The sequence below is a fragment of the Delphinus delphis genome, chromosome 8, assembly GCF_949987515.2.
Source record: "Delphinus delphis chromosome 8, mDelDel1.2, whole genome shotgun sequence".
In the NCBI taxonomy this organism is placed as follows: Eukaryota; Metazoa; Chordata; class Mammalia; order Artiodactyla; family Delphinidae; genus Delphinus; species Delphinus delphis.
In genome coordinates, this window is record NC_082690.1 from 40,529,858 (window position 1) to 40,551,342 (window position 21,485).

Sequence of the window (21,485 nt, forward strand, 5' to 3'; positions counted from 1 at the left end):
TGATTCAGCTAATTGTACTAATCAAATGCAAAATTACTGTTTACAGCAGAATTCTGTATAAACCTAATTAATCTTGGACCTTACCCACAACAGTCACTGAGGGTGCTTATTATAATAAATCAAGGAGAAAAAAACCCCATTATTTCAGGCTTTAAATCAACTGGCTTTCTAATAATTGATTTATGGTATTATTAAGAATGTCACTTTACTCCTAATTTATCCCTCCCCCCCAAATTAGGAGTTTGGGATTAACAGATACACAATACTATGTATAAAACAGATAAACAACAAGGATCCACTGTATAGCACAGGGAACTATATTCAATATCTTGTAATAACCTATAGTGGAAAAGAATCCGAAAAAGAAGATATATTATCTATAATATATATGCTATATAGAATATATATTATATATATACTACATATATAATATATATATTAACTGAATCACTTTGCTGTACACCTGAAACTAACACAACACTGTAAGTCAACTATACGTCAATCAAACAAAAAAAAGGAAAAAACCCCAAAAAATCCCACTGGATTAATGCCCAGTCAACATATTTGGGCTTCCCTGGTGGCGCAGTGGTTGAGAGTCCGCCTGTCGATGCAGGGGACACGGGTTCGTGCCCCGGTCCGGGAAGATCCCACATGCTGTGGAGCGGCTGGGCCCGTGAGCCATGGCCGCTGAGCCTGCGCGTCCGGAGCCTGTACTCCGCAACGGGAGAGGCCACAGCAGTGAAAGGCCCGCGTACCACAAAAAAAAAAAAAAAAATGGGGCTTCCCTGGTAGCGCAGTGGTTAAGAATCCGCCTGCCAATTCAGGGGACACGCGCGGAGCAACTAAGCCCGTGCACCATAACTACTGAGCCTGCAATCTAGAGCCCGCGAGCCACAACTACTGAACCCGTGTGCCACAACTACTGAAGCCCACGCGCCTAGAGCCCGTGCTCCGCAACAAGAGAAGCCACCACATTGAGAAGCCCACGCACCTCAACAAAGAGTAGCCTGGGGCTTCCCTGGTGGCTATCAATGCAGGGGACATGGGTTCGAGCCCTGGTCCAGGAAGATCCCACACGCCGCAGCGCAACTAAGCCCGTGCACCACAGCTACTGAGCCTGTGCTCTAGAGCCCACGTGCCACAACTACTGAGCCCGTGTGCTGCAACTACTGAAGCCTGGGCGCCTAAAGCCCATGCTCCACAATGAGAAGTCACCGCAATGAGAAGCCCGCGCACTGCAATGAAGACGCAACACAGCCAAAAATAAAATAAAATAAATTAAAACAAACAAACAAACAAAAAAAGAGTAGTCCCCGCTTGCCGCAACTAGAGAAAGACTGCGCACAGCAACAAGGACCCAATGCAGCCAAAAATAAATTAAATTTTTAAAAAAAGAACGTTACTTTAAACAAATAAGTTCTGCCAATTGATTTATCAAAGTCCACTATTTACTTTTTGACAGTGGTAGATTATAAGAGCCTTAAAGAGAGGAACCTAGCCTTACACATTTTTGTTTTTCCCGTGGTGCAGGTACATGGTGACACCTAATATGCTGTTCATTCAACAACTTTTAAAGTCAATGCATATATTTTCAAAGTTGGTCCCACAGCACAGTCTCAAGGGCACTAGAAATGTGAGGATGTACCCACTGTACTACTGGGCAGACCAGGAGGGGAACCTGGTGGCCCCAGGGAGAACTGCAGATTTCTGTAACAAAAGATAAAGTTTTTACTGCAGGCACTGATTAAGTTCTATTCCCTAGCAACTAAACATTTAACTTAAAACAGACAGAATCAAAAACCGCTATTAACAGACAGGAAACTTTCTTCCTTTTGCATGATTCCATAATACAGTGCAATCCCTTTCATTGTTCTGCAGACAGGTAATGCCAGGACCCCATGGAGGACTGACTTTCCAGTTTTAAATTTCAGCTCCAGTAAAGACACAAAATAAATAATTTTGTGGAAAGTGACACTGTGGCTTCCTTCTCTTCTGTTTGTAAACACAGGCTGGTTTTCTGGGAGGAAGGGAGAAGAAGGTTGCTTCTGCTTTATTTTCACATCTGTAATTTTAATATGCTTTTTAAAAGATCCAGGTTATAGAAAAACATAGACACAGAAAAAATCAGTTAGCAGATGATTATTCACATTATAAAGGGATTCTCCATAGGGTTCCATTAAATATTGCGCTCTTCTAAAACAGTGAATTTGATTTAAAAGCGGCTTTTCAAGAATACATTTGTGTAAAGTGAGGTACACCAAATATTCATCCTAACTCTTCTCCAAGGACAATCCAGCATCTTGTTTCCATTCATAAAGCAAGGGAACAAACAACAGCACTTGTTAAGGAAGTCAGTGGATTCTTGGACCACCCTCCTCACCTTTCTTAGGAGATGACGCTTTGAGAAATCCAGGCACAAAGAGAAAGACCCACCTGTGGCCACAGTCCTTTCTCTATCCTGCAACAAGGCTCTTTCTGAAACCAGGGGTTTGCCGCATTCGGCCCAGTCACGTGAGTGGAGGAGCACTGTGTGAGATTTGGACTCAGCACAGGCCACAAATATGGCCTGTGGCACATGAGGAAATTCAGAGCCACTGACAATTGTTTCTTGTAGGTAAGCTGTTTCTTCACCTCTGCACTGGTTACAAGGGGAGGAAGGCCCCCATCTTCACCCCAGAGCTCAGATGCCCTTGGACAGCAGAGGAAGCCCAACTGCTAGTTGTCCAAAAACCATGAGCACCCAGGACCCTTCCCACCCAGTCTTTGTGCTGAATAATATTACTTGGTAAGTCAACTTTAATCTATGGGAATAGATTAAAAATGGGTGTTTGGAAAATACAGTCCCATGATCCGGCAGTTAAGGAGATGCACAGCGGAGGATCCGGAGGATCCAAAAGCCGACGACTTGGCCTCCCTGGGTTACAGCCAGGGGAGGGTGGCTTCACCGCTGAAACCAGCCAGCCAAGTTAGGGACGCTCTTGGGCTGGTCCCCAGCCATCTGCACAGCCTGGCAGGCCCGGCACCAAGGCTCGTCCCAGAAGGAGGTGACGTGCACGGCATAGCTCCGACGCCAGCTGAAGTATCCGCGGTAGGCAGCTGGGTTTCGATCGAGGAATTGCAGGTGGGCCGCCAGGGAGGAGGCATCAGGGAAGTCGTCCACGTGGATGAAGGCACGGCGGGGCATGAAGCGCTCGTAATTGGCACGGTCTGGGCCCAGCACCACCGGCACCGCCCCAGCCAGGAAGGCGTTACGCCACAGCTTCTCCGTGATGTAATCCAGGTGCTGCGAGTTCTCGAAGGCCAGGTAGAACTTGTAGCGGGCCACTGTGTGCAGGAGCCCGACATCGGGCAGCGGCTGCCCGGGCCCACCCTTGCCGAAGACGTCTACGGTCACGTACTGGCTCAGCTGGCGGTAGTAGCGGACCCGCGCCTGGCGCTCGTCCCAGTTGCTCACCACCCAGGCCACCAGCCCTTGTTTCCGGGCCAGCGGCGGGACCAGACCCGGCGGCTGCTCGCTGGGATGGGTCCTGGGGTAGAGGTAGCCGTAAGGCACGAAGATGTCCGAGTCGGCCCGGTAGGAGAGCGTCCAGTTGAAGAGGTTACCTGCCAGGCTCTGCAGCCCCGGGGAGTGGGTGGGCGACTCGAAGTTCATCCACACCCAGCGCTGGCCGGGGGGCCTGGGGCCCGAGGCAGCCAGGGCTAAGGCCTCCGCGGCTTCCTCCTCGTCGTCCATCAGCACCTGCTGCTCCTCCGCCGGGCTCACGTAGACGCCCCAGGGCGGGGGCCAGTCCTGGGGTCCCCTCACCAGGTCTCTGTGGTGGAAAAGCACCGCCTGGGCCTCCCCGTAGTCCGCGCGATCAGTGAGCAGGAGGCAGCCGCTGATGTTGAAGCGCAACCGGCAATCGGGGTGCGGCCTTTTGGCTCTGTGCCGGCCCCCGAAGGGCTCCCACCACAGCAGCACGCTCACCCGCCGCGGCGGGACGGAGGAGGCCCAGGGCAGGGGCGGCAGCTGCTTCCAGCAAACATAGACGACCACGGCGCTGCACACCAGGCTGGCGGCCATCAGCGCCAGATGGGCCTCGGACAGCCTCAGGCCTCCACGCGGAGTGCGCCGCCCGCCCCACCGCGCGCTCATGGCGAGCGCCGGCAGAGCCGCCACCGCCTGCCGCGCGGCCGCAAGCCCGGAGCGGCGGCGACCGCTCTCATGCTGCCACTGAGGGTCCAGCCTTCGTTGCTGCTCGCCGCCCGACCTGGAGCGGGAAAGGGCGGTCCCAGTATCTAAAGGCCCGCAGGTCTTCCTCTCTTCCTCAACACTCATCGCCCGGCGAGGGCCCAGGGCGAGGGAAGCAGACGCGGCGGCCCAGCCCGGCGCAGCCCCGTCCCTCCCCTCAACTGCGCGCCCGACCAGACCAGCCCGGCCAAGCCCTGGACGCCTCCTGCGGCACCTCCGCCCACTCCCCGGCCCCTCCAGGGTTCCCGGACTCCCCGGCAGCGCCCCGCCCGCGACTCCGGATGCCGTCGCCGTGATCCCGGACCTCTCCGCGTACCCCACGCCTTGGCCTGGCGCTGGTGCTCTCGCCCGCCGGGGATTCCCTCCCAGCTGCGCCCGAGCCCTCAATCGCGGCCGCCCAGATCCTTGCCTTCCAGAGTGAGGGCCCGGTCCATCCCTGGGCGCCGGCAGGTGGCGCGAGACCCTCCAGAAGCCGCGGCGGCGCGAGCGCAGGCGGGCACGGGAGGAAGGCGGCCCAGGGGTGCCGAGCCTCCGGGCGGGATCGAAGATCCGCTTCCTTCCTCTCGCCCCATCAATGGCCAGCGACGCCTGCCGGAGGGAGGGAGCCCGCGAGGCCAAGGAAACGTGCTGAAAGAGGCGCAGCCTACGCGAAGCCGACCTTGACCTCGTGACCTGCCGCCGACGCAGGCAGGTAGTGCAGTCAGCTCCCGCGGCGCGGCCCACAAAGGTGGTGCATTTTGTGAAACCAAGTTTTCAAGGAAACCCTACTGTCAGGAGAACATTCGCTTTGCCTACAGCCCCAAAAGAGGAAAGAGAAGAATCGAAAATTTTCTGAGCAATGAAAACACGTTCTTTTTCTTCGCTCCCCCACTGAATGAACGCTTCTGCCTGCTGGCTCATAGCTTTCTTTGTACCAGAGCTATGAATTTCCTGCCTATTCAGTGGGATGAATGAATGAACAACACCATTAATTTTACTAAGCACTTAAGAAACAGCGTAATATCTGCACTCATGAAGATCCAGCAAAACACTCTGAACTATAAAACGATGACTAAGATAAATATTATAGCATCCAAGTTTAGGGTATAAAGGGTAAGTATCACAGTGGCCTCTTCAGGTTTATCAATGAAGCAACTGAGGCATCTACCTCTACCTTGACTTAAGGAGTTTTTTTTCCCTGATGGCTTGAATTTGAATTTCTGGATTTTGGCCTTCATTTATGTAATTTAACTTTTATTCAGCAAAGTTCTAAATAGGGCATGGTGGGCTGCTGACCTAAGGAGAGGAGGCAGTTTTGAGAGAATTTCTAGATCACAGCAGTGCATTGGTGGTGCCCCAGCCCAGTGCCATGTAAGTTACAAGATGTTAGGGAATAAGTAGACTTGCTGGGAATGGAGCCATCCTGTCAGGTGTTTTTGATGTTATGCCATTTGGATTTATTGTGCAGAACTTTTTCATTGAAAACCAAGTACAGATTGTAAAAGCTTCTATAAAAATGGTTTCATTTAGGTAGTTTCAAGTGGCATTACCTGCCCACCCACAGTGACAATTTGGGAGCTGAATGGACAGCGCTAGGTGCTCTGGCTGTACCCATCAACCTAGTGATAATTTCTCCTACACACCAAAAACTTTTACAATGTTTTTATAGAATCATTTTTCAAGCTAGTTAAGCAAATTGTCTTTGAAATTAGAAATTTCAGTGATTCTCCACTCTTATTTTTAATTAGAAAGAAAAAGCTATAAATGCATGAATAACTTTATTCAACCAAAGGAAGGAAAGGACATATTGGCTTTTCTTTTTATGCAATTCAAAAATCTATACCTTTATGCCCATTCCTCCCCAACTTCAGTTAAATAAGACATCATAGATAGAGCCTAACATTGTGTTTGGCATTTGGTAAATGTTAGCCTACTTGCTTGTATCCTCCCCCCACTCCCAGTTTTCCCTTAGATCCTTCAGATATTCCAATTAAAGCAACTTTATACTGGCAGAACGGCTCAGATCTCATGAATATCAATTTCCATTGTGTCCACTTATCTTGGTAGGGTGCAGGACCACAAACTGTCCCTACTTCAGTCATATCTTGGTGTATGCGAGGGGATACCAAGCAGAAGGTTGTGGCTGGATCAGTGAAAAAGTCATGACTTACCTACAAACTATATGCATTTATTCACCGGGCAATGGTTTGTTCTTGCTTAAAAGGGATGGAGGGGAGGAGGCAAGAGGAGGAAAGGCTTTAAGGGAAAGTAATAAAGCCAGGTGTTCTCATTTACTCATTTAGCCAACTGGGAAACTGGGATGAAAAACACTATTTCTACCTTTCAGAATCTATGGAGAGGAAGGGATCTTGGAAGGTTTTGAGAAGGTGGTTCCTGAAATAATTAGGAATGATTAAAATGGGGGAGGAAGAGGGCTGAGACATTAGTCTAAACAGAAGAAGCAGCATATGCAAAGGCCAGGCAGTGAGAACCAGGATAGTAGGTTAGGAATTACAAGAGTTTAGTTTGGCTAAGGAGATAGGGTTTTATCCTGAAGCCTGTGGAGAGTCCTTGAAAGGCTGTAACAAAGCAAGGGAGCAATATAATGAGATTAGTATTCTTTTTAAAATTTATTTATTTTATTTATTTTAGTTTTGGCTGCGTTGGGTCTTCGTTGCTGTGCGTGGGCTTTCTCTAGTTGTGGTGAGCGGGGGCTACCCTTCGTTGCAGTGCGCGGGTTTCTCATTGCGGTGGCTTCTTGCGGAGCACGGGCTGTAGTTGCACAGGCTTCAGTAGTTGTGGCTTGCGGCTTCTAGAGCGCAGGCTCAGTAGTTGTGGCACACGGGCTTAATTGCTCTGCGGCATGTGGGATCTTCCCAGCCCAGGGCTCAAACCTGTGTCCCCTGCATTGGCAGGCGGATTCTTAACCACTGTGCCACCAGGGAAGCCCTGAGATTAGTATTTTTAAAAACTCATTTGTGGGAGGAGGTGAGTATACAGAAGAGGACGTGAGATGGGCTTCTGGTGTGGTGGCCATGTTTATTGATGTGGGCACTGGTTAATGGGTGTGCTTGGTTGAGGAAATTCATCAAGCTGTAGGCTTACATATGTAATTTTATGTATGTATATAATATGTCAGTAAAATGTTGCTAAGAAACAAATCATTCTGTCATCACTAAAGAATGAGTTGGATATTAGGGACCAGGATAAGAGTAGAAGTATCCAGTCCAGTTAGAAAGCTCTTGCTATAATTCAGATGTGAAACAAAAAAAGCCTGAACTAAGACAGTAGCTGTGAGGATGAGATTAAATTAAAATTAAAGGAGAATAGATGCAGAGGTACTTAGGAAGCCAGTCTCTTTCTCCAGGAAGCCTTCCTGGACACCCATATGAACACATCCAGGGTAGGTTACATGCCCCTCCTGTGTGTGCCCATATACACATCTTTCAGAACATCACTGGGCAGCAATCATGGCTGTTTCAGTCAAACTCCATCTCTTGCACAGAACCAGGCATCTAGTAGTATTCATCATCTCAATGAAGACTTGAATGAATGAATGAATGCTCTTAATGTATTATTGAAATGATCTTTTGGTATCACTGTTCCCCAACTAGAAAGTGGGCCAGTATCAGGAGAAGCTGACAATATGAATGACTTGCTGTGACCTTAAGAAGCTCCTTAAGCTTTCCGTGTAAAATGCTACACATGTACTAATCAGGACCCCGGGGACAAGCTTCGGAAACTCCATCAGATTAGGCTGGGTCTCGGGGCTTCCCTGGTGGTGCAGTGGTTGAGAGTCTGCCTGCCGATGCAAGGGACACGGGTTCGTGCCCTGGTCCAGGAGGATCTCACATGCCGCGGAGCGGCTGGGCCCATGAGCCATGACTGCTGAGCCTGCGCGTCCGGAGCCTGTGCTCCGCAACGGGAGAGGCCACAACAGTGAGAGGCCCGGGTACCGCAAAAAAAAAAAAAATTAGGGTGGGTCTCATTGGCCCAACCTGGACAGGGTGCTCATTCTCAAAGCAATCACTGTGGTCAGGGGATGTGGACTCTCTTTACACCCTCTTCTGGATCTAAGGGGTAGAATCAGTCCCATATAAACCTCGTGGACTAATAGTGGGGTGAAGGTAGTTGCCCAAAGGAAAAAGTGAAGTGCTGTTCCTTGAAGAAGAGGGAAGGGATGGTGGACAGAGGCCAAAACAACGTGTCTACCAGCCTTGTGCAAGGAATTATTATTATTCTAAATGAATTCTAAATCAATTTAGAACTTTAAACATTCTATGATTCTTTTTAATTTGGTAATAATAAACAAATGTTTCTTTTGTGTATTTAAAGGCCTCCCAGTTTCCACAAAATATTACACAGGAAAAACTGGATCTCAGTCTCAAGCATGATGACAAAGTCAGGTATCAAGAAGGGCTTTTGGCCCCTGAATTTGCTAAAGATGTGTAGAGGGGAGCTCCAAAATTCAAGGCTCATTTTTTTTTCTTTTTTTAAAAAATACGGAACACTTCATGAATTTGCATGTGTTCCTTGTTCAGGGACCATGCTAATCTTCTCTGTATCGTTCCAATTTTAGTATCTGTGCTGCCAAAGCGAGCATTCAAGGCTCATTTAATCAAGATAGATGAGGGCTCCATGCACAATGGGGCCAAGAATGGCCTATTCAGTTCCAAATTCTCTGGGGGCAAGAACCAGGCCAACTGTGGTTCCTCGAAGTCTAACTCTTGCTTTGTTCTTCCCCAGGGAAAGAATTCATTTTAAGCCTGTCCTACTGCTCCTCGCCAGAGACAGTTGCTGTTTTCCAGGGATGCCTCAGAACATGTTCTGACCGCCTTGAGTCTGCCCACGAGCACCAAGCTCGGTCAGCTGCAGGTGCATAAGAAACAGGCTACCCTCAAATGGGTGGCTGTTTTTCGCTGAGATTTCTGTGGCTGAACATTGACCTGCCAAGTATACTTCAAATGTTTTTCTTGAAGAGATAAAAGGGCAAAGTTCCTCCCAGTATTACGTACTTACCGGGAAATGGGGAGCAGCCAGTGAGCGGGTGCAGCTGGAAAAGCTAACCCGTATGCAAAAAAAGATGGGCTTATTTCTTTCGTCAGATACAAGTTTTTAACTGTGTATAACTGGGCAGATGATTATGGAATGATTGTTAGTTTAAAAGTATTAGGAATTGTATAAATTCCCCAACAATCCACAAGTTATTGGTCATTGCCCTATTCATTCCTTGATAGAAAAAGAAAACTAACACCAGCTTTTAAGGTCATTTCTTTTTATCTAAGTGCAAAAATGTACTGCCCCTAAAAGATATTGTTATGAATAGTCAATATGAGAATTTATTACGTTTATTTTAGGGTTTTACTCGTATGCACTCAAGTTCTTCCTGTATTCTTACTTGACTGAACAGGTAGTGCAAGAATTTTGGATGTTCAGGAAAAGGTACATTGTGAAATTCTGGTTAAAGTCAGAAATATTTGCACCATATTTAAAATATTTATAGGGCTTACTTCTGCATTCTTCTTGTTAAACTCCTCTTTCCTAAAATAGAGTTTATTTGCAGTCACATGTAGAAGTTATGGAATACAAGACTTACACAAAAGAAAATTATTTTGACATTGCAATAAACATGTTAATATCACACAGTGCAATGCCTGGCACATACGAGGTGTTTAATAAGTGTTTGTTAAATAAATGATAGATGAGTGAATCAATGAACACCACTGTTAATTTTACTTTTCATGAGGCACTTATGAAACAGTTCACTTTCTTCATTCCTGGAGAGTATGCAAAAGACTTTGGCCTAAAAAGTAATGACTAAGATAAATAATATAGCACAAGTGTAGGGTGAAAATGGTAAGTATCATACTGGCCTCCCCAAATCCTCTTCAGGTTCACCAGCATTATCTCTGCACCTCACCTGACGTCTACTTGGGTCCTCAGTCAAATGAGTTAGCTCAAATTCCATACGGCACTGCAGGAACCACGTCTATCCTGGAAGCACCACTGGACTCTGCAAAAAAAGGGAACTTCTTTGAGTGAGCTCACTGTTCAAAGACTTAATTTCCAGGATCATCTAAGACAGGAGGGGAATAACAGCCCCTCTTGAGGTCAGAGAAGAGAAATTAAATGTGAATAAAAGCCGTAGATGCTGCCTGACCACCATTCACACATTCTCACCGTTCGTCACTGGAAATCTGCTGTGCCTCTTTCGTTCCCTTGAAACTCTCAAGGGCCCATTTCCCTGTCCACAGTTTGAGAAAGAACTTTGGGGGTTGTTGTTAGAAGATGTTGATATGATGACCCCAGGATTGGCTGTGTTCCTTTAAAAGGTAAAATACTGCAGTGTTTCTTTATTTGGATTTATTATGACGACTCCTTTGTCGTTATCAGCTTGCAGAGCTATTTTTCAAGTGTGTTCCAGGAAATACAGGACTGAGAATCGTTCTATATTGACATTTGAAGGGCTCCATTAGGGTCAGACCTTGTTTGGGCTTAAAAACTTGCAAAGGCTGTAACTTCATGTAGTAACACTTATTGGATGTGCCAGACACATGAGGTATATTTGAACAAACAGACAAAAACTTCTTCCCTTGTGGGACATGTAGCTATCACACTCAACCCACCCACGTAAATTATAGCTTTAGAGAAATTCCAGATCTGAAGAATCCAAAGGTAGACTTCAGAAGCTGTGATGTGTTAGGCCTTTAGTAACCCTGCCTATTTGCTTCTTGAGGCAACATTTCCTTGATTGCCTTGTCATTTTGTCATTTGTCACTTCTGAACTGATCAAGTGTCATTATCAGAGTGGAAAGGTCTTTCAGACACCTATCTTTGCAACTTTCTCATATCCATTTATAAATAGTTAAGCAAGGTTTGTTCATATTATCAAAGACGTTTTTGAAGTTAAAGCGAAGCAATGTTTTTTTGAGGGGTGGGGTGTACACCTGGGTCTCTCCACCCAAAAGTTTCCACTCTAACCCCTTTAGTTATAGAGACCTGGAATTATGAAACGGAAGGAAGCTATTTAGCCCACACACGTGCTCCAAGCAGGTATTATAATTAAGCCAGATAAAACTAAAGGCAGTTGTACCACTAAGGATTCTTTTTGTTGCCGTTACAGTGACTTACTAGAGACAGATTTATGATGACTGTTTTTTTTTTTTTGGCCACACCGTGCAGCATGCAGTATCTTAGTTCTCTGACCAGGGATCAAACCCGTGCCCCCTGCAGTGGAAGTGCAGAGTCTTAACCACTGGACTGCCAGGGAAGTCCCAGCTTTAGACCAAAAAATAAAAGGGTAGGGTTGGGGACAAAATTTACCGTCATGTAAGAAGTGGGTCTCATAGAAACCCACCTTTTTTTTTTTTTAATAGTTGAAGAGTTTTATTAAAAATAGTAAGGAAAAAAAGCTAATGTAATTAAGTTAAAGAGTCATTAGGCAGAAATTTCCTTAAATGATGAGAGACTTAACCCTTCCATGAGTCCAAAGGCCCCTCCACCGAGGAACAGTCTCCAGTGATGCCCTACATGTCCACTGGTTCCCAGGCTCTCATCTGACCAACTCACTGGTAGGTAAGGCCTTGGTGTCCTGCACCCAAGGCTAGTCTGTGACAGAGAGCTCCCTTGAACAAAATTTACTATCTTGTGAGAAGGGGTTCTTACAAAGCCCAGGAGGAGGACTACAGGGCAGAGAAAGCTGGCAGAATGCTACATCTGCTTCTTTCCCTCCGCCCTGCCACCCCTATCAGCTTTCTGTGTTTCTCCAGTTCACTGGGCAGAATATAGTTCTCCCTAACTCCATAGTTCTCCAACAGCAGAGTCTGACAAGCAGATTTTGAATCTCAGTTTTAAGTCTTTGGCAGCAAAAATCTGACTGGACTACCTTGGGCCTGGTGTCCCTCTAGTGAAATTAGCTATGGTCTGGCACTGGGTCCAGAGCAGTGGTGGTCAGTAGGTGGTTTGGGGCAGGGAGTGGGCATACTAGTTCTCAGAGAAATGAACACCTTTGTGAGCTGAACAGTTCTGGAGAGGTGTCTGTCTCTTGTGTTTGTTCTGATTTTGAACAGATGACCGAGGAAGGAACTTTCTCAGTCTTTCTATTATTTCCATAAACAAATGCTCCCTTATGTCTAAAATAAATACCTGCAAACAACTTATTATGAAAAACTATAAACACAAAAGTAGAAAGAAAAGGGTGATGAACCCCCAATTCCCTTTATCAAGGTTCAGCGATTATTAAGATTGCCCACTTACGTGCCACCTAACCATTTTTCTTTTATTTCTATGTTTTCAAATAAATCCCATATATCATCTTTCATTCCTTCATGATTAAGTATGTCACCTGCAAAGTCTACTTACCAAAAGAGCTGAACCTGAATCCAATCAAGCCACAGGTAACTTCACACCAGGCGGCACTTGGTGTCCAATTGTTGCACTTGTGTGATGTTAAGATTGATCACAGGTTCTTGTGGTGCCCAGCCTTCTCTCCCAATGAGGAATCTCCCATCAACATTTGTCTAGGGCTTCCCTGGTGGCGCAGTGGTTAAGAATACACCTGCCAATGCAGGACACACAGGTTTGAGCCCTGGTCCGGGAAGATCCCACATGCCGTGGAGCAACTAAGCCCATGTGCCACAACTACTGAGCCTGTGCTCTAGAGCCTGCGAGCCAACTCAATGAGAAGCCAGCACGCCGCAACTACAGAAAAGCCCGCACGTAGCAACAAAGACCCAGCACAGCCAAAAATAAAAACAAATAAATTAAAAAAGACGAAAAAACCACATTCGTCCAATGGCTTCACCCATTGATGAGCAGAGTCAGTTAATGTTTTGGGGATTATAAAATGGTAGCTTCACTAATCTATCATTCTTTCCACACTTATTAACTGAAATTCTGTAAAGAGGACTTCCCTTAATCTACCAGGGCTATTTGGTACCTAAATTACCAAATTGTTCAGAAAAGGTAGGATAATAGATAATTCTTTCTTTTCAGTTGCTCCCTTTGTAAGTAAGAATTAATGCCTTTGCAATCTCGATTGGTGTTTAGTGAAGCTGGGTTTGTTTTTGTTGTCGCTGTTTGCCTTATTCTCTCTCATTTAAAAAATATCCTTATGAACTCATGGCTTTTTATATATTCAGTGAGTGCCAATTTTTTTATGCTAAAATTTCCCCATCTTTGGCCAGAGGATTCGTGGTAGCTCCTAAGTCCTTTGGATATGACCTATTAATTTTGGAAACTTCCCTGTTTTCCGTACGAGATGTTCCAAATTCATCCTGGAGATTTCCTGCCTCAGATCTGGAATCAGACATTCCTCCAAGAAGCCATGACTTCTTTTTTAATCTAAGTGATTTTTTTTTCTTTGGGGGTACGTGGGCCTCTCACCGTTGCGTCCTCTCCCCTTGCGGAGCACAGGCTCCGGACGCGCAGGCTCAGCGGCCGTGGCTCACGGGCCCAGCCACTCCGCGGCATGTGGGATCCTCCCGGACCGGGACACGAACCCGTGTCCCCTGCAACGCCAAGCGGACTCTCAACCACTGCGCCACCAGGGAAGCCCAATCTAAGTGTTCTTAAAAATCAACTTTATTGAGGTACTAGGGGTTAGGATTTCCATATAAGAATTTTGGGGAGACATAATTCAACCTATATTCAACATGGGGAATTTTTTAAAATGTTATGAACAATATGAATTGTTTAACTTACCAGGTTTTCCTTTCAATATTGGCTACCAGAATCAAACTTGATAAACTTTAAATTAGAATTTAAATGAAAGAATATAGTGAAGTAAAGATCAGGATCAGGGGGAAAAGACACAGCTTAATGATCTAGGCACACTTACAATAGAAGGACCACAAATCTCATTGTTAAAAAATCTGAAGCCGTAAATCTTTTTACGCGCAGGCTCAGCGGCCATGGCTCACGGGCCCAGCCACTCCGCAGCATGTGGGATCTTCCCGGACCGGGTCACGAACCCGTGTCCCCTGCATCGGCAGGTAGACTCTCAACCACTGCGCCACCAGGGAAGCCCCGTAAATCTTTTTTGAAACTCCCCAGAGTATAAAGAAATAAAGGGCTGCTGGGGAAGGAAGAAAGTAAGGCAGACAGGCAGTTAGAAAGAAAAGAACGAAGGAAGGAAGGAAAGATGAGAAGGAAGAGAGGAAAATGAGAGGGAGTAAGAGGGGTGGAGAAGAGAGAGAGGAACAGAGACAGAGAGAGAGAGAAAGAGAGAGATTAGGAGCTAATCCAAATCTACATTGTTGGGACACAACTAAATCTTAGGCCCAATGACGTTGCACCCTACCCCCATGTCCCTGGATAATTAGTTTGGGTATATTTTTCTTTTTCATTTTCTCTTTACATATTGTAATATTATTTCTTAGGAAATAGGTAATACTATTAAATAAGAATATGGAAAGCCCAGTTAGAGTTTCAACACAATCCCAGCTGCAGGGGAAATCCTAATCTCTTTGCTTTTTAGCATTCCAAGAAGCAGTCCTTTCTTTCCCGAGATAATTTTCCTATGCTCTGTTTTGTTTTGAAGATATACATAAAGAACACAAAACTTGGGCTTCCCTGGTGGCGCAGTGCTTGAGAGTCCGCCTGCCGATGCAGGAGACACGGGTTCGTGTCCCGGTCCGGGAAGATCCCACATCCCGCGGAGCGGCTGGGCGCGTGAGTCATGGCTGTTGAGCCTGCGCGTCCCGAGCCTGTGCTCCGCAACGGGAGAAGCCACAACAGTGAGAGGCCCGTGTAGAACACAAAACTTAAGCACACAGCTCAGTGCTTTTTACATGCAACACACACAGACTCTTACTTGTGTAACAACTACCCAGATAAAGATGTAAAACACAACAGGATCCTTCATGCTTGTTTCTAGTCAATAGTTCCCAAAGGAAACCACGATTTTTCCTACTAAGTTTTTTTTTTTTTTTTTTTTTTTTTTTTTGCGGTACGCGGGCCTTTCACTGCTGTGGCCTCTCCCGTTGCGGAGCACAGGCTCTGGACGCGCAGGCTCAGCAGCCATGGCTCATGGGCCCAGCCGCTCCGCGGCATGTGGGATCTTCCCGGAGCGGGGCACGAACCCGCGTCCCCTGCATCGGCAGGCGGACTCTCAACCACTGCGCCACCAGGGAAGCCCCGAAACCACGATTTTTCATAGTTAAATTTATCATTTTTATTGTTTCTGACTTTCATATCATACTTAGAAAATCATACTTCTCCACCCCAATATTTTCTTTAAAATCTGCCCATATTGTCTTGTTACTTTTATTGTTTTATTTTATTTATTTTTAAATTGAAGTATAGTTGATTTACAATGTTTCAGTTGTACAGCAAAGTGATTCAGTTATACAGATATGTGTATATATATGTATGTATATATATATATATATATATATATATATATATATATATATACACACACACACACACACATATATGTATTCTTTTTCAGGTTCTTCGGAAGCTACTATTTTGACTTCTGTCTCTATAGGTTAGTTTTACCTGTTTTTCAAAATCTGTACATGGATTCCTCCAGTATGTTCTCTTTTGTGCCTGGCTTCTTTTTGTCATCATAATGACTGTGAGAGTCACTGGTTTCATATGGTTTATTCTTTTTTGTTTTCTTGTATCTTTCCACTGTATAAATATATTACAATTTATCTAGTCTCCTGTTGATAGACATTTGGGTTGTTTCCATTTTTAGGCTATTTTGAATAAAGCCGTCATAAACATTTTTTCACTGTCCTTTTAAGTGGCCTCATCTATTGTACAGGCACCATAAAAAAACATGGGTTTGTATTTAAGAGATATCATTACCATTTACCATCACAAGGGTATCTAAAAAGAAAGAAAACAAAGCTAAAAGTAACTGAGACATGGCAAGAAATAAAATATATAAAATTACCTTGGTGCGGTCAGGGAAGATTATTTCATAGCATTTATTGTGTTTGTCTCATATATACAGCACATATTTACTATATAAAAATTTTTTTAATATAGAAAATATAAAGAAGAAGATAAAGAAAATATTGCTCCTCCCCCAACTCCATCCCCAGATAACCACTGTTTGTATTTGGGTATTTAACGAATATACAGTATAATATAGTTTATATACATATGTAGTTTATATATATTATGTATTGGGCAGAAGTAGAGTGGAAATGAGGAAGGGAATCCTTGAGCACGTGTTTGTAAAGTAACCCTGAAAGCCCAAGTGCAAACAGGGCATCGTTTCTAATGGGTGAATAAAAGTCAATACTCCCCAGCCACTGCTCCTTTTGTGTGGCATCCTAATATACATGCAGAAAGGTTGATTGTAAGAATCTGGGGGAGGTTAAGCGTTTAGATTCGTAAGCATTGTAAATGTTTTACCCCATTTTCAGGTAGTTTGGGGTGTTATATTTCTTGACTAATTGAAGATGTAATCTCTCCGATTTTAGCCACTGGCTCACAACACTGTTTTTTAAGTAGCCAATGATGAGAGAGTTCCATTAACATGGTGATGGCTGGAACTGGCTTACATGTAGGATCTCTTAATGTGTATTAACTAAATGGAAGTTTTTGTATTAAATCTGGAAAAGTTTGGATTTTGACTCAAGAGATTATTGACTGTTTCACAGTGTAAATATTTTTAAGTAGGGAAGAGATATACCCAGTCAACAAATTTTTGTTGAGCTGACTTGATTTATTTCATTAAATCTGAGAAATCAACTTGAGAACCACGAATTGGAGGAAGTTTTCAGATGAGCTTAAGAGAGGAAGGAGAATGAAACGTGTATAACCAGAATACTAGGAAAAAGAACTTTTTAAGTGGGCGAGGGGGGTGTAAGTAAATCACAACAGTTATGTATAAAATGAAAAATCTGAAAAATCCAAAGGTCCAAAACATAGAGTAATAAATGCAAAAATAAATAGTGCAAACATATAAACATTTTTAATATAATTATTCAGTTATATTTTAATGAGTGGGAAATTATATGTTGTGTTACATATACCATACAATGTGATTCAAATATTTCCTATGCATGTAAAGTAAAACATGCATAGGAAAAAAGAATAAAAATATCTCAGCATGTTATCAGTGGTTATTTCTGGGAATTGAATTACAGATGGGTTGTTTTCCTTTATTTTTCTTTATTTGCCAATTTTTCTATACAGTACCTATGTTACTTTTGACAATTGGGGGGAAAGGAAGGTTAGGGGTTTTTTCTCCTTTTTAACCTCTTTTTACCCCAGTAGTATTATAGTATTTTTAAAATGGCCCCCTCCCTTTAAAATCTCTTCATAAATTTCCTGGCTCCTTACTATTTAGTGGACAAATTCTAGAGAAAGGATGAGCTCTACCAAGGCTAGCATTAAAATGGTTGTCTCAGGCTTCCCTGGTGGCGCAGTGGTTGAGAGTCCGCCTGCTGATGCAGGGGACACGGGTTCGTGCCCCGGTCCGGGAAGATCCCACATGCCGCAGAGCGGCTGGGCCCGTGAGCCATGGCCGCTGAGCCTGCGCGTCCAGAGCCTGTGCTCTGCAACGGGAGAGGCCACGACAGTGAGAGGCCTGCATACCGCAAAAAAAAAAAAAAAAAAAATGGTTGTCTCTGAGTCAGAGACTTTTCATCTCTGCCATTCATTTACTAACCTTTACTATACCTGTAATTTTTTTTTAATGGATGACCATAATTATATTACAGTGAAAGGTTAACATCTATAAAGTTTTCCTTGAAGTAGACTCAATAAACATGCCTTTGTTTTATCATATTTGACATACTTAATAAAATAAGCTGAAATAGAAGCCCAGTGTATCCTACCTGTGACAACTAAAAATATTTTCCTCCATTGTTTTCAGGTGCTTAGCAAACTTTACCAATAGTCTTTCATTGCTTTGGATTAATTTATAGATAGGAATTAATACCAATAATAGGAATTACAGGCTAATATAAATGTTTTTAAATACATCTAAACCATGAAACAAGCGTGGGTTTCTTCTGTTTTTTCAGACCTCAGGAGAAAGAGGTTTCTTCTCAATGGAAAAATTGTTCATCTTATCCTAGAGTAAAGAAATGAGTGAACAAACAAGTTTTTACTTTGGGGAAATGCTTTTTAATTCCAACCCCGTTTTCATCTAAAATTGCTTTAATTTTCTTAACAGTGCTTCATTTGGTAGAGCAGAATATAAAAGCCATACCCCTGTGATTCAAGTAACTGGAGAAACCTCGGTCCTCTAGACCCTCATTACTCAGAGTATAGTGTCTGAACGTGCAGAATCAGCATCACCAGGGAGCTGGTTAGAAATGCAAAATCTCAAATCCCAGCCCAGATCGACTGTATCAGAAACTGCTTTTTGATCAGATACCTATGTGATTTGTAGTCACATTAAAGCCTGAGAAGTGCTGGGCTGGACAACTTTATTATTATTATTTTGTTGTTGTTACATGCCACAGAATAAGAAGAAAATGATCAAAGTAAATGACTCAATCTTGTTAGTATGATGAAAGCAGGAGAGGCTTCCTAGTCTCTAACCAAAAACTGTTTTAGAATTTAGAACTACAATTAGATGATCATGATTCTAAATTTAAATTTTAAATGACGTGTATTAAATGTTGGAGGAGTTACAACTACAATGATCGTGTTGTTCATGAGAAAAAGGAAAAAAAGCACAAGTGAATAGGAAAAAGATGACAGTGAGGATTGCCCAAATTATCTACCTAAAGTACACTTTATAGGAGAGGTTTCTGGAAATATTGTATTCCAAGGAAAACCTCTCTTTGAAAGCATCAGTGTGTATATAAGATATGCACAACTTTTCATGACTCACACACTAAAGTCAATGGGTTCCCTTGCTTTTCCTTCTATTGTTTACATTGTTTCATTTAGCATTTCAAAGAGGGAAAACCATATACTTTGTGGAGGGGGAGACGTGTGGGGTAGCAGCAAGAAGGTTCCGAACATACAGGAGGCATTCAACATGTATGTATTTCCTGTTTCATCATTCGCGCGGTCATTCTTGTGACTGATACTGATTGAGCACCTACCGTGCCAGGTACCGTGCTAAGTGCCAGACAAACAGTGGTGAGTGAAAGAGACATGGGTCCTGCCTTCATCGGGTTTCTGACAGTGTTTGAATTAATACCGACCAACTTTTGAGAGTTATCTGTGGGTTTTGTTCATCTGTGCTATTGCTGTCTTGCGTCTAACTTTCCTAATTGATAATGAGAAATATCTAATTCTCAGTTATCAGCTAATCCTTATGGATTCATCAGTTGTGATTTGTATAGCAGATAGTAGCAGTTTAAATGCCAAAATGCAGCTGGTAACTTACAGAGATGAAGCTAAAACATACAACAATGTCAGTTACATACTATAACATGACCACTGTAAGGGCTTGATGCGGGCTGGAGATAGAGGGCTGAGGGCCGCTAGGAAGGTCGTGTGGATGAGTATCAATGAGCGGGAGCTGTGAATAAGTTTCTCCTAAACCGTATGGGTGAAAGTAATGTAATTATGGTCAAAATCAAACATGTATTTTTTATTACATGCCCCCAATTGATAAATCGGGTAATCTGTTGCACTTCTGTATCTTCAAATGAAGGTAACTTGTTCTTCAAACCAGTCTTATATTACAGCATTTAGAAAATCATCTCTAAAATAAATTGCTTTGTGAGTTTTCTTGGAATGATGGATTTGCCCACTAGAGTTGGGACCTGACAAATTGGGTGGAAAGCTGAAATAAACAGCCCCCACTGGGCAAGTGTCCCAGACTTGGGTGGAACAACCATTACTTCAGGTCACATCTCTGTGGATTTTGCATGTAGTTGACTCCCAGGTTCCTAACCCTGAATTCCCATGGCCCTGGCATTTGTGCCTGTTTAACCACTACTATTCCACCCTTGTTTTCTGATGAGCAAATTCTCTGCCATGATGGCCCAAAGGTTGAAGCATAGTCTTGGAGTCAGATGGAAACAGGTCTGTAGTTCTGGCCTCACTACCCCCTAGACATAGTATCTTGGGTAATGTAATGTCTCCAAGCCTCAGTTTTCTCATGTGAAAAATGAAGATTGAAACTCTCATCTCATGTGACCCTGTGGATTACATAACTATAAAAGACTGCCATGCCTGGCACATGATAAATGGTGGCTACTACTTTATTATTAAACCCAGGTCTCTATTACTGGTTCCTTTTTGCTACACGAATCCCCTTAAGTAACAAGTTTTTTGTTTGTTTATTTTTTCACCTTGTGTCCCAGTCTTTAGTGGCTGTATTTTCCTCCTACTGAATCCATATTCTGGAGGCTTCCTCCCCGGGGACCCCCCTCTTTTGTGGCACTTGGGCTGAGCCCTCACGCCATTCCAGATTCACCAGACAGCCCAGTTCCTGTGTACCGTTGGCTCACAGAGTTGGTGGTGCCTCATGACTTCTACTCACTAGCTGAGCGACTTGGGTAAATTATTCAAACCTTTTTGTGCCTCAGTTTCCTCATCTGTGAAATGAACTGTACTTGTTTCATGTGATTGTTGAAAAGATTTAATATATAATTATATATGAAGAATCTAGAATATGAAGTGCTATATAGCATTTGCCAGTATGACTCATATCTTGGTTAAGAGGACCCAAGCTTGGCACTTACCCACTTCTTTCCTCTCAGCCCAGGGTTCCCTCCCAATTGTAGAGCTGTTTTCAGGACTTATAGACCCAGTTGTATGTCCGTACACTACCTGGACACTGCTTGTGCTTCCATGTCAGAACCCCTGCCTTCTCCACATCCTGCCACAAATATCGCTGGCAGACATCGGCTGGGACAGTGAGGAATGAGTAATAGCTTTTCCCCAAACATAATGTCTGTGAGGAACAGTCTACTGGGGCCAGCCTTGGTGGCCTCCTACCTAAAATAGGGTAAAACTAATGGAACCTAGCAAAGCAGTTGCCTTATTCTTCCTGAATTCCCTCGTCTCCCTTTCCTCATTTCCACTAGTAAACGCAGATCATCTGTCTAGAAGACAGGACAGTGCAAGATTCCTTCCCACTGAGCCTGTGTGCTGGAAGGTCTTCTGTGGATAAAAAGGAAAGGAAAGAGTCAGGAGTATAACTCAAGAGTGTGAACTTCTATTGTATCCGTGGGGTAAATTGGTTACTTAAACTATTACTATTTAGGTTCCACAATGAGGCAATGTAGCTAAACTACAAGTAACCCGAGAGAAGCAAATCAAAAGAAGATTGGCTTTTGACTGAGAGCTGTAACTAAAGCATATCCCACTGGTTTATAAACCGCTCAGTATCCTCCAT

General features: G+C 44.0%; 1 protein-coding gene and 1 non-coding gene across 2 annotated transcripts; both read right to left on the minus strand.

Annotated features, from left to right (window-relative positions):
* Positions 1-452: 452 nt before the first annotated feature.
* Positions 453-4,966, minus strand: FUT4 (fucosyltransferase 4). The gene has a single exon (XM_060018093.1). It carries the CDS (start codon positions 4,316-4,318, stop codon positions 2,942-2,944), a length of 1,377 nt encoding a protein of 458 aa, XP_059874076.1. The 5' UTR covers positions 4,319-4,966; the 3' UTR covers positions 453-2,941.
* Positions 4,967-8,706: 3,740 nt separating this feature from the next.
* Positions 8,707-8,813, minus strand: LOC132430416 (U6 spliceosomal RNA). Its single transcript, XR_009520507.1, has one exon. It is a non-coding gene; the product is annotated as a U6 spliceosomal RNA (small nuclear RNA).
* Positions 8,814-21,485: the final 12,672 nt, after the last annotated feature.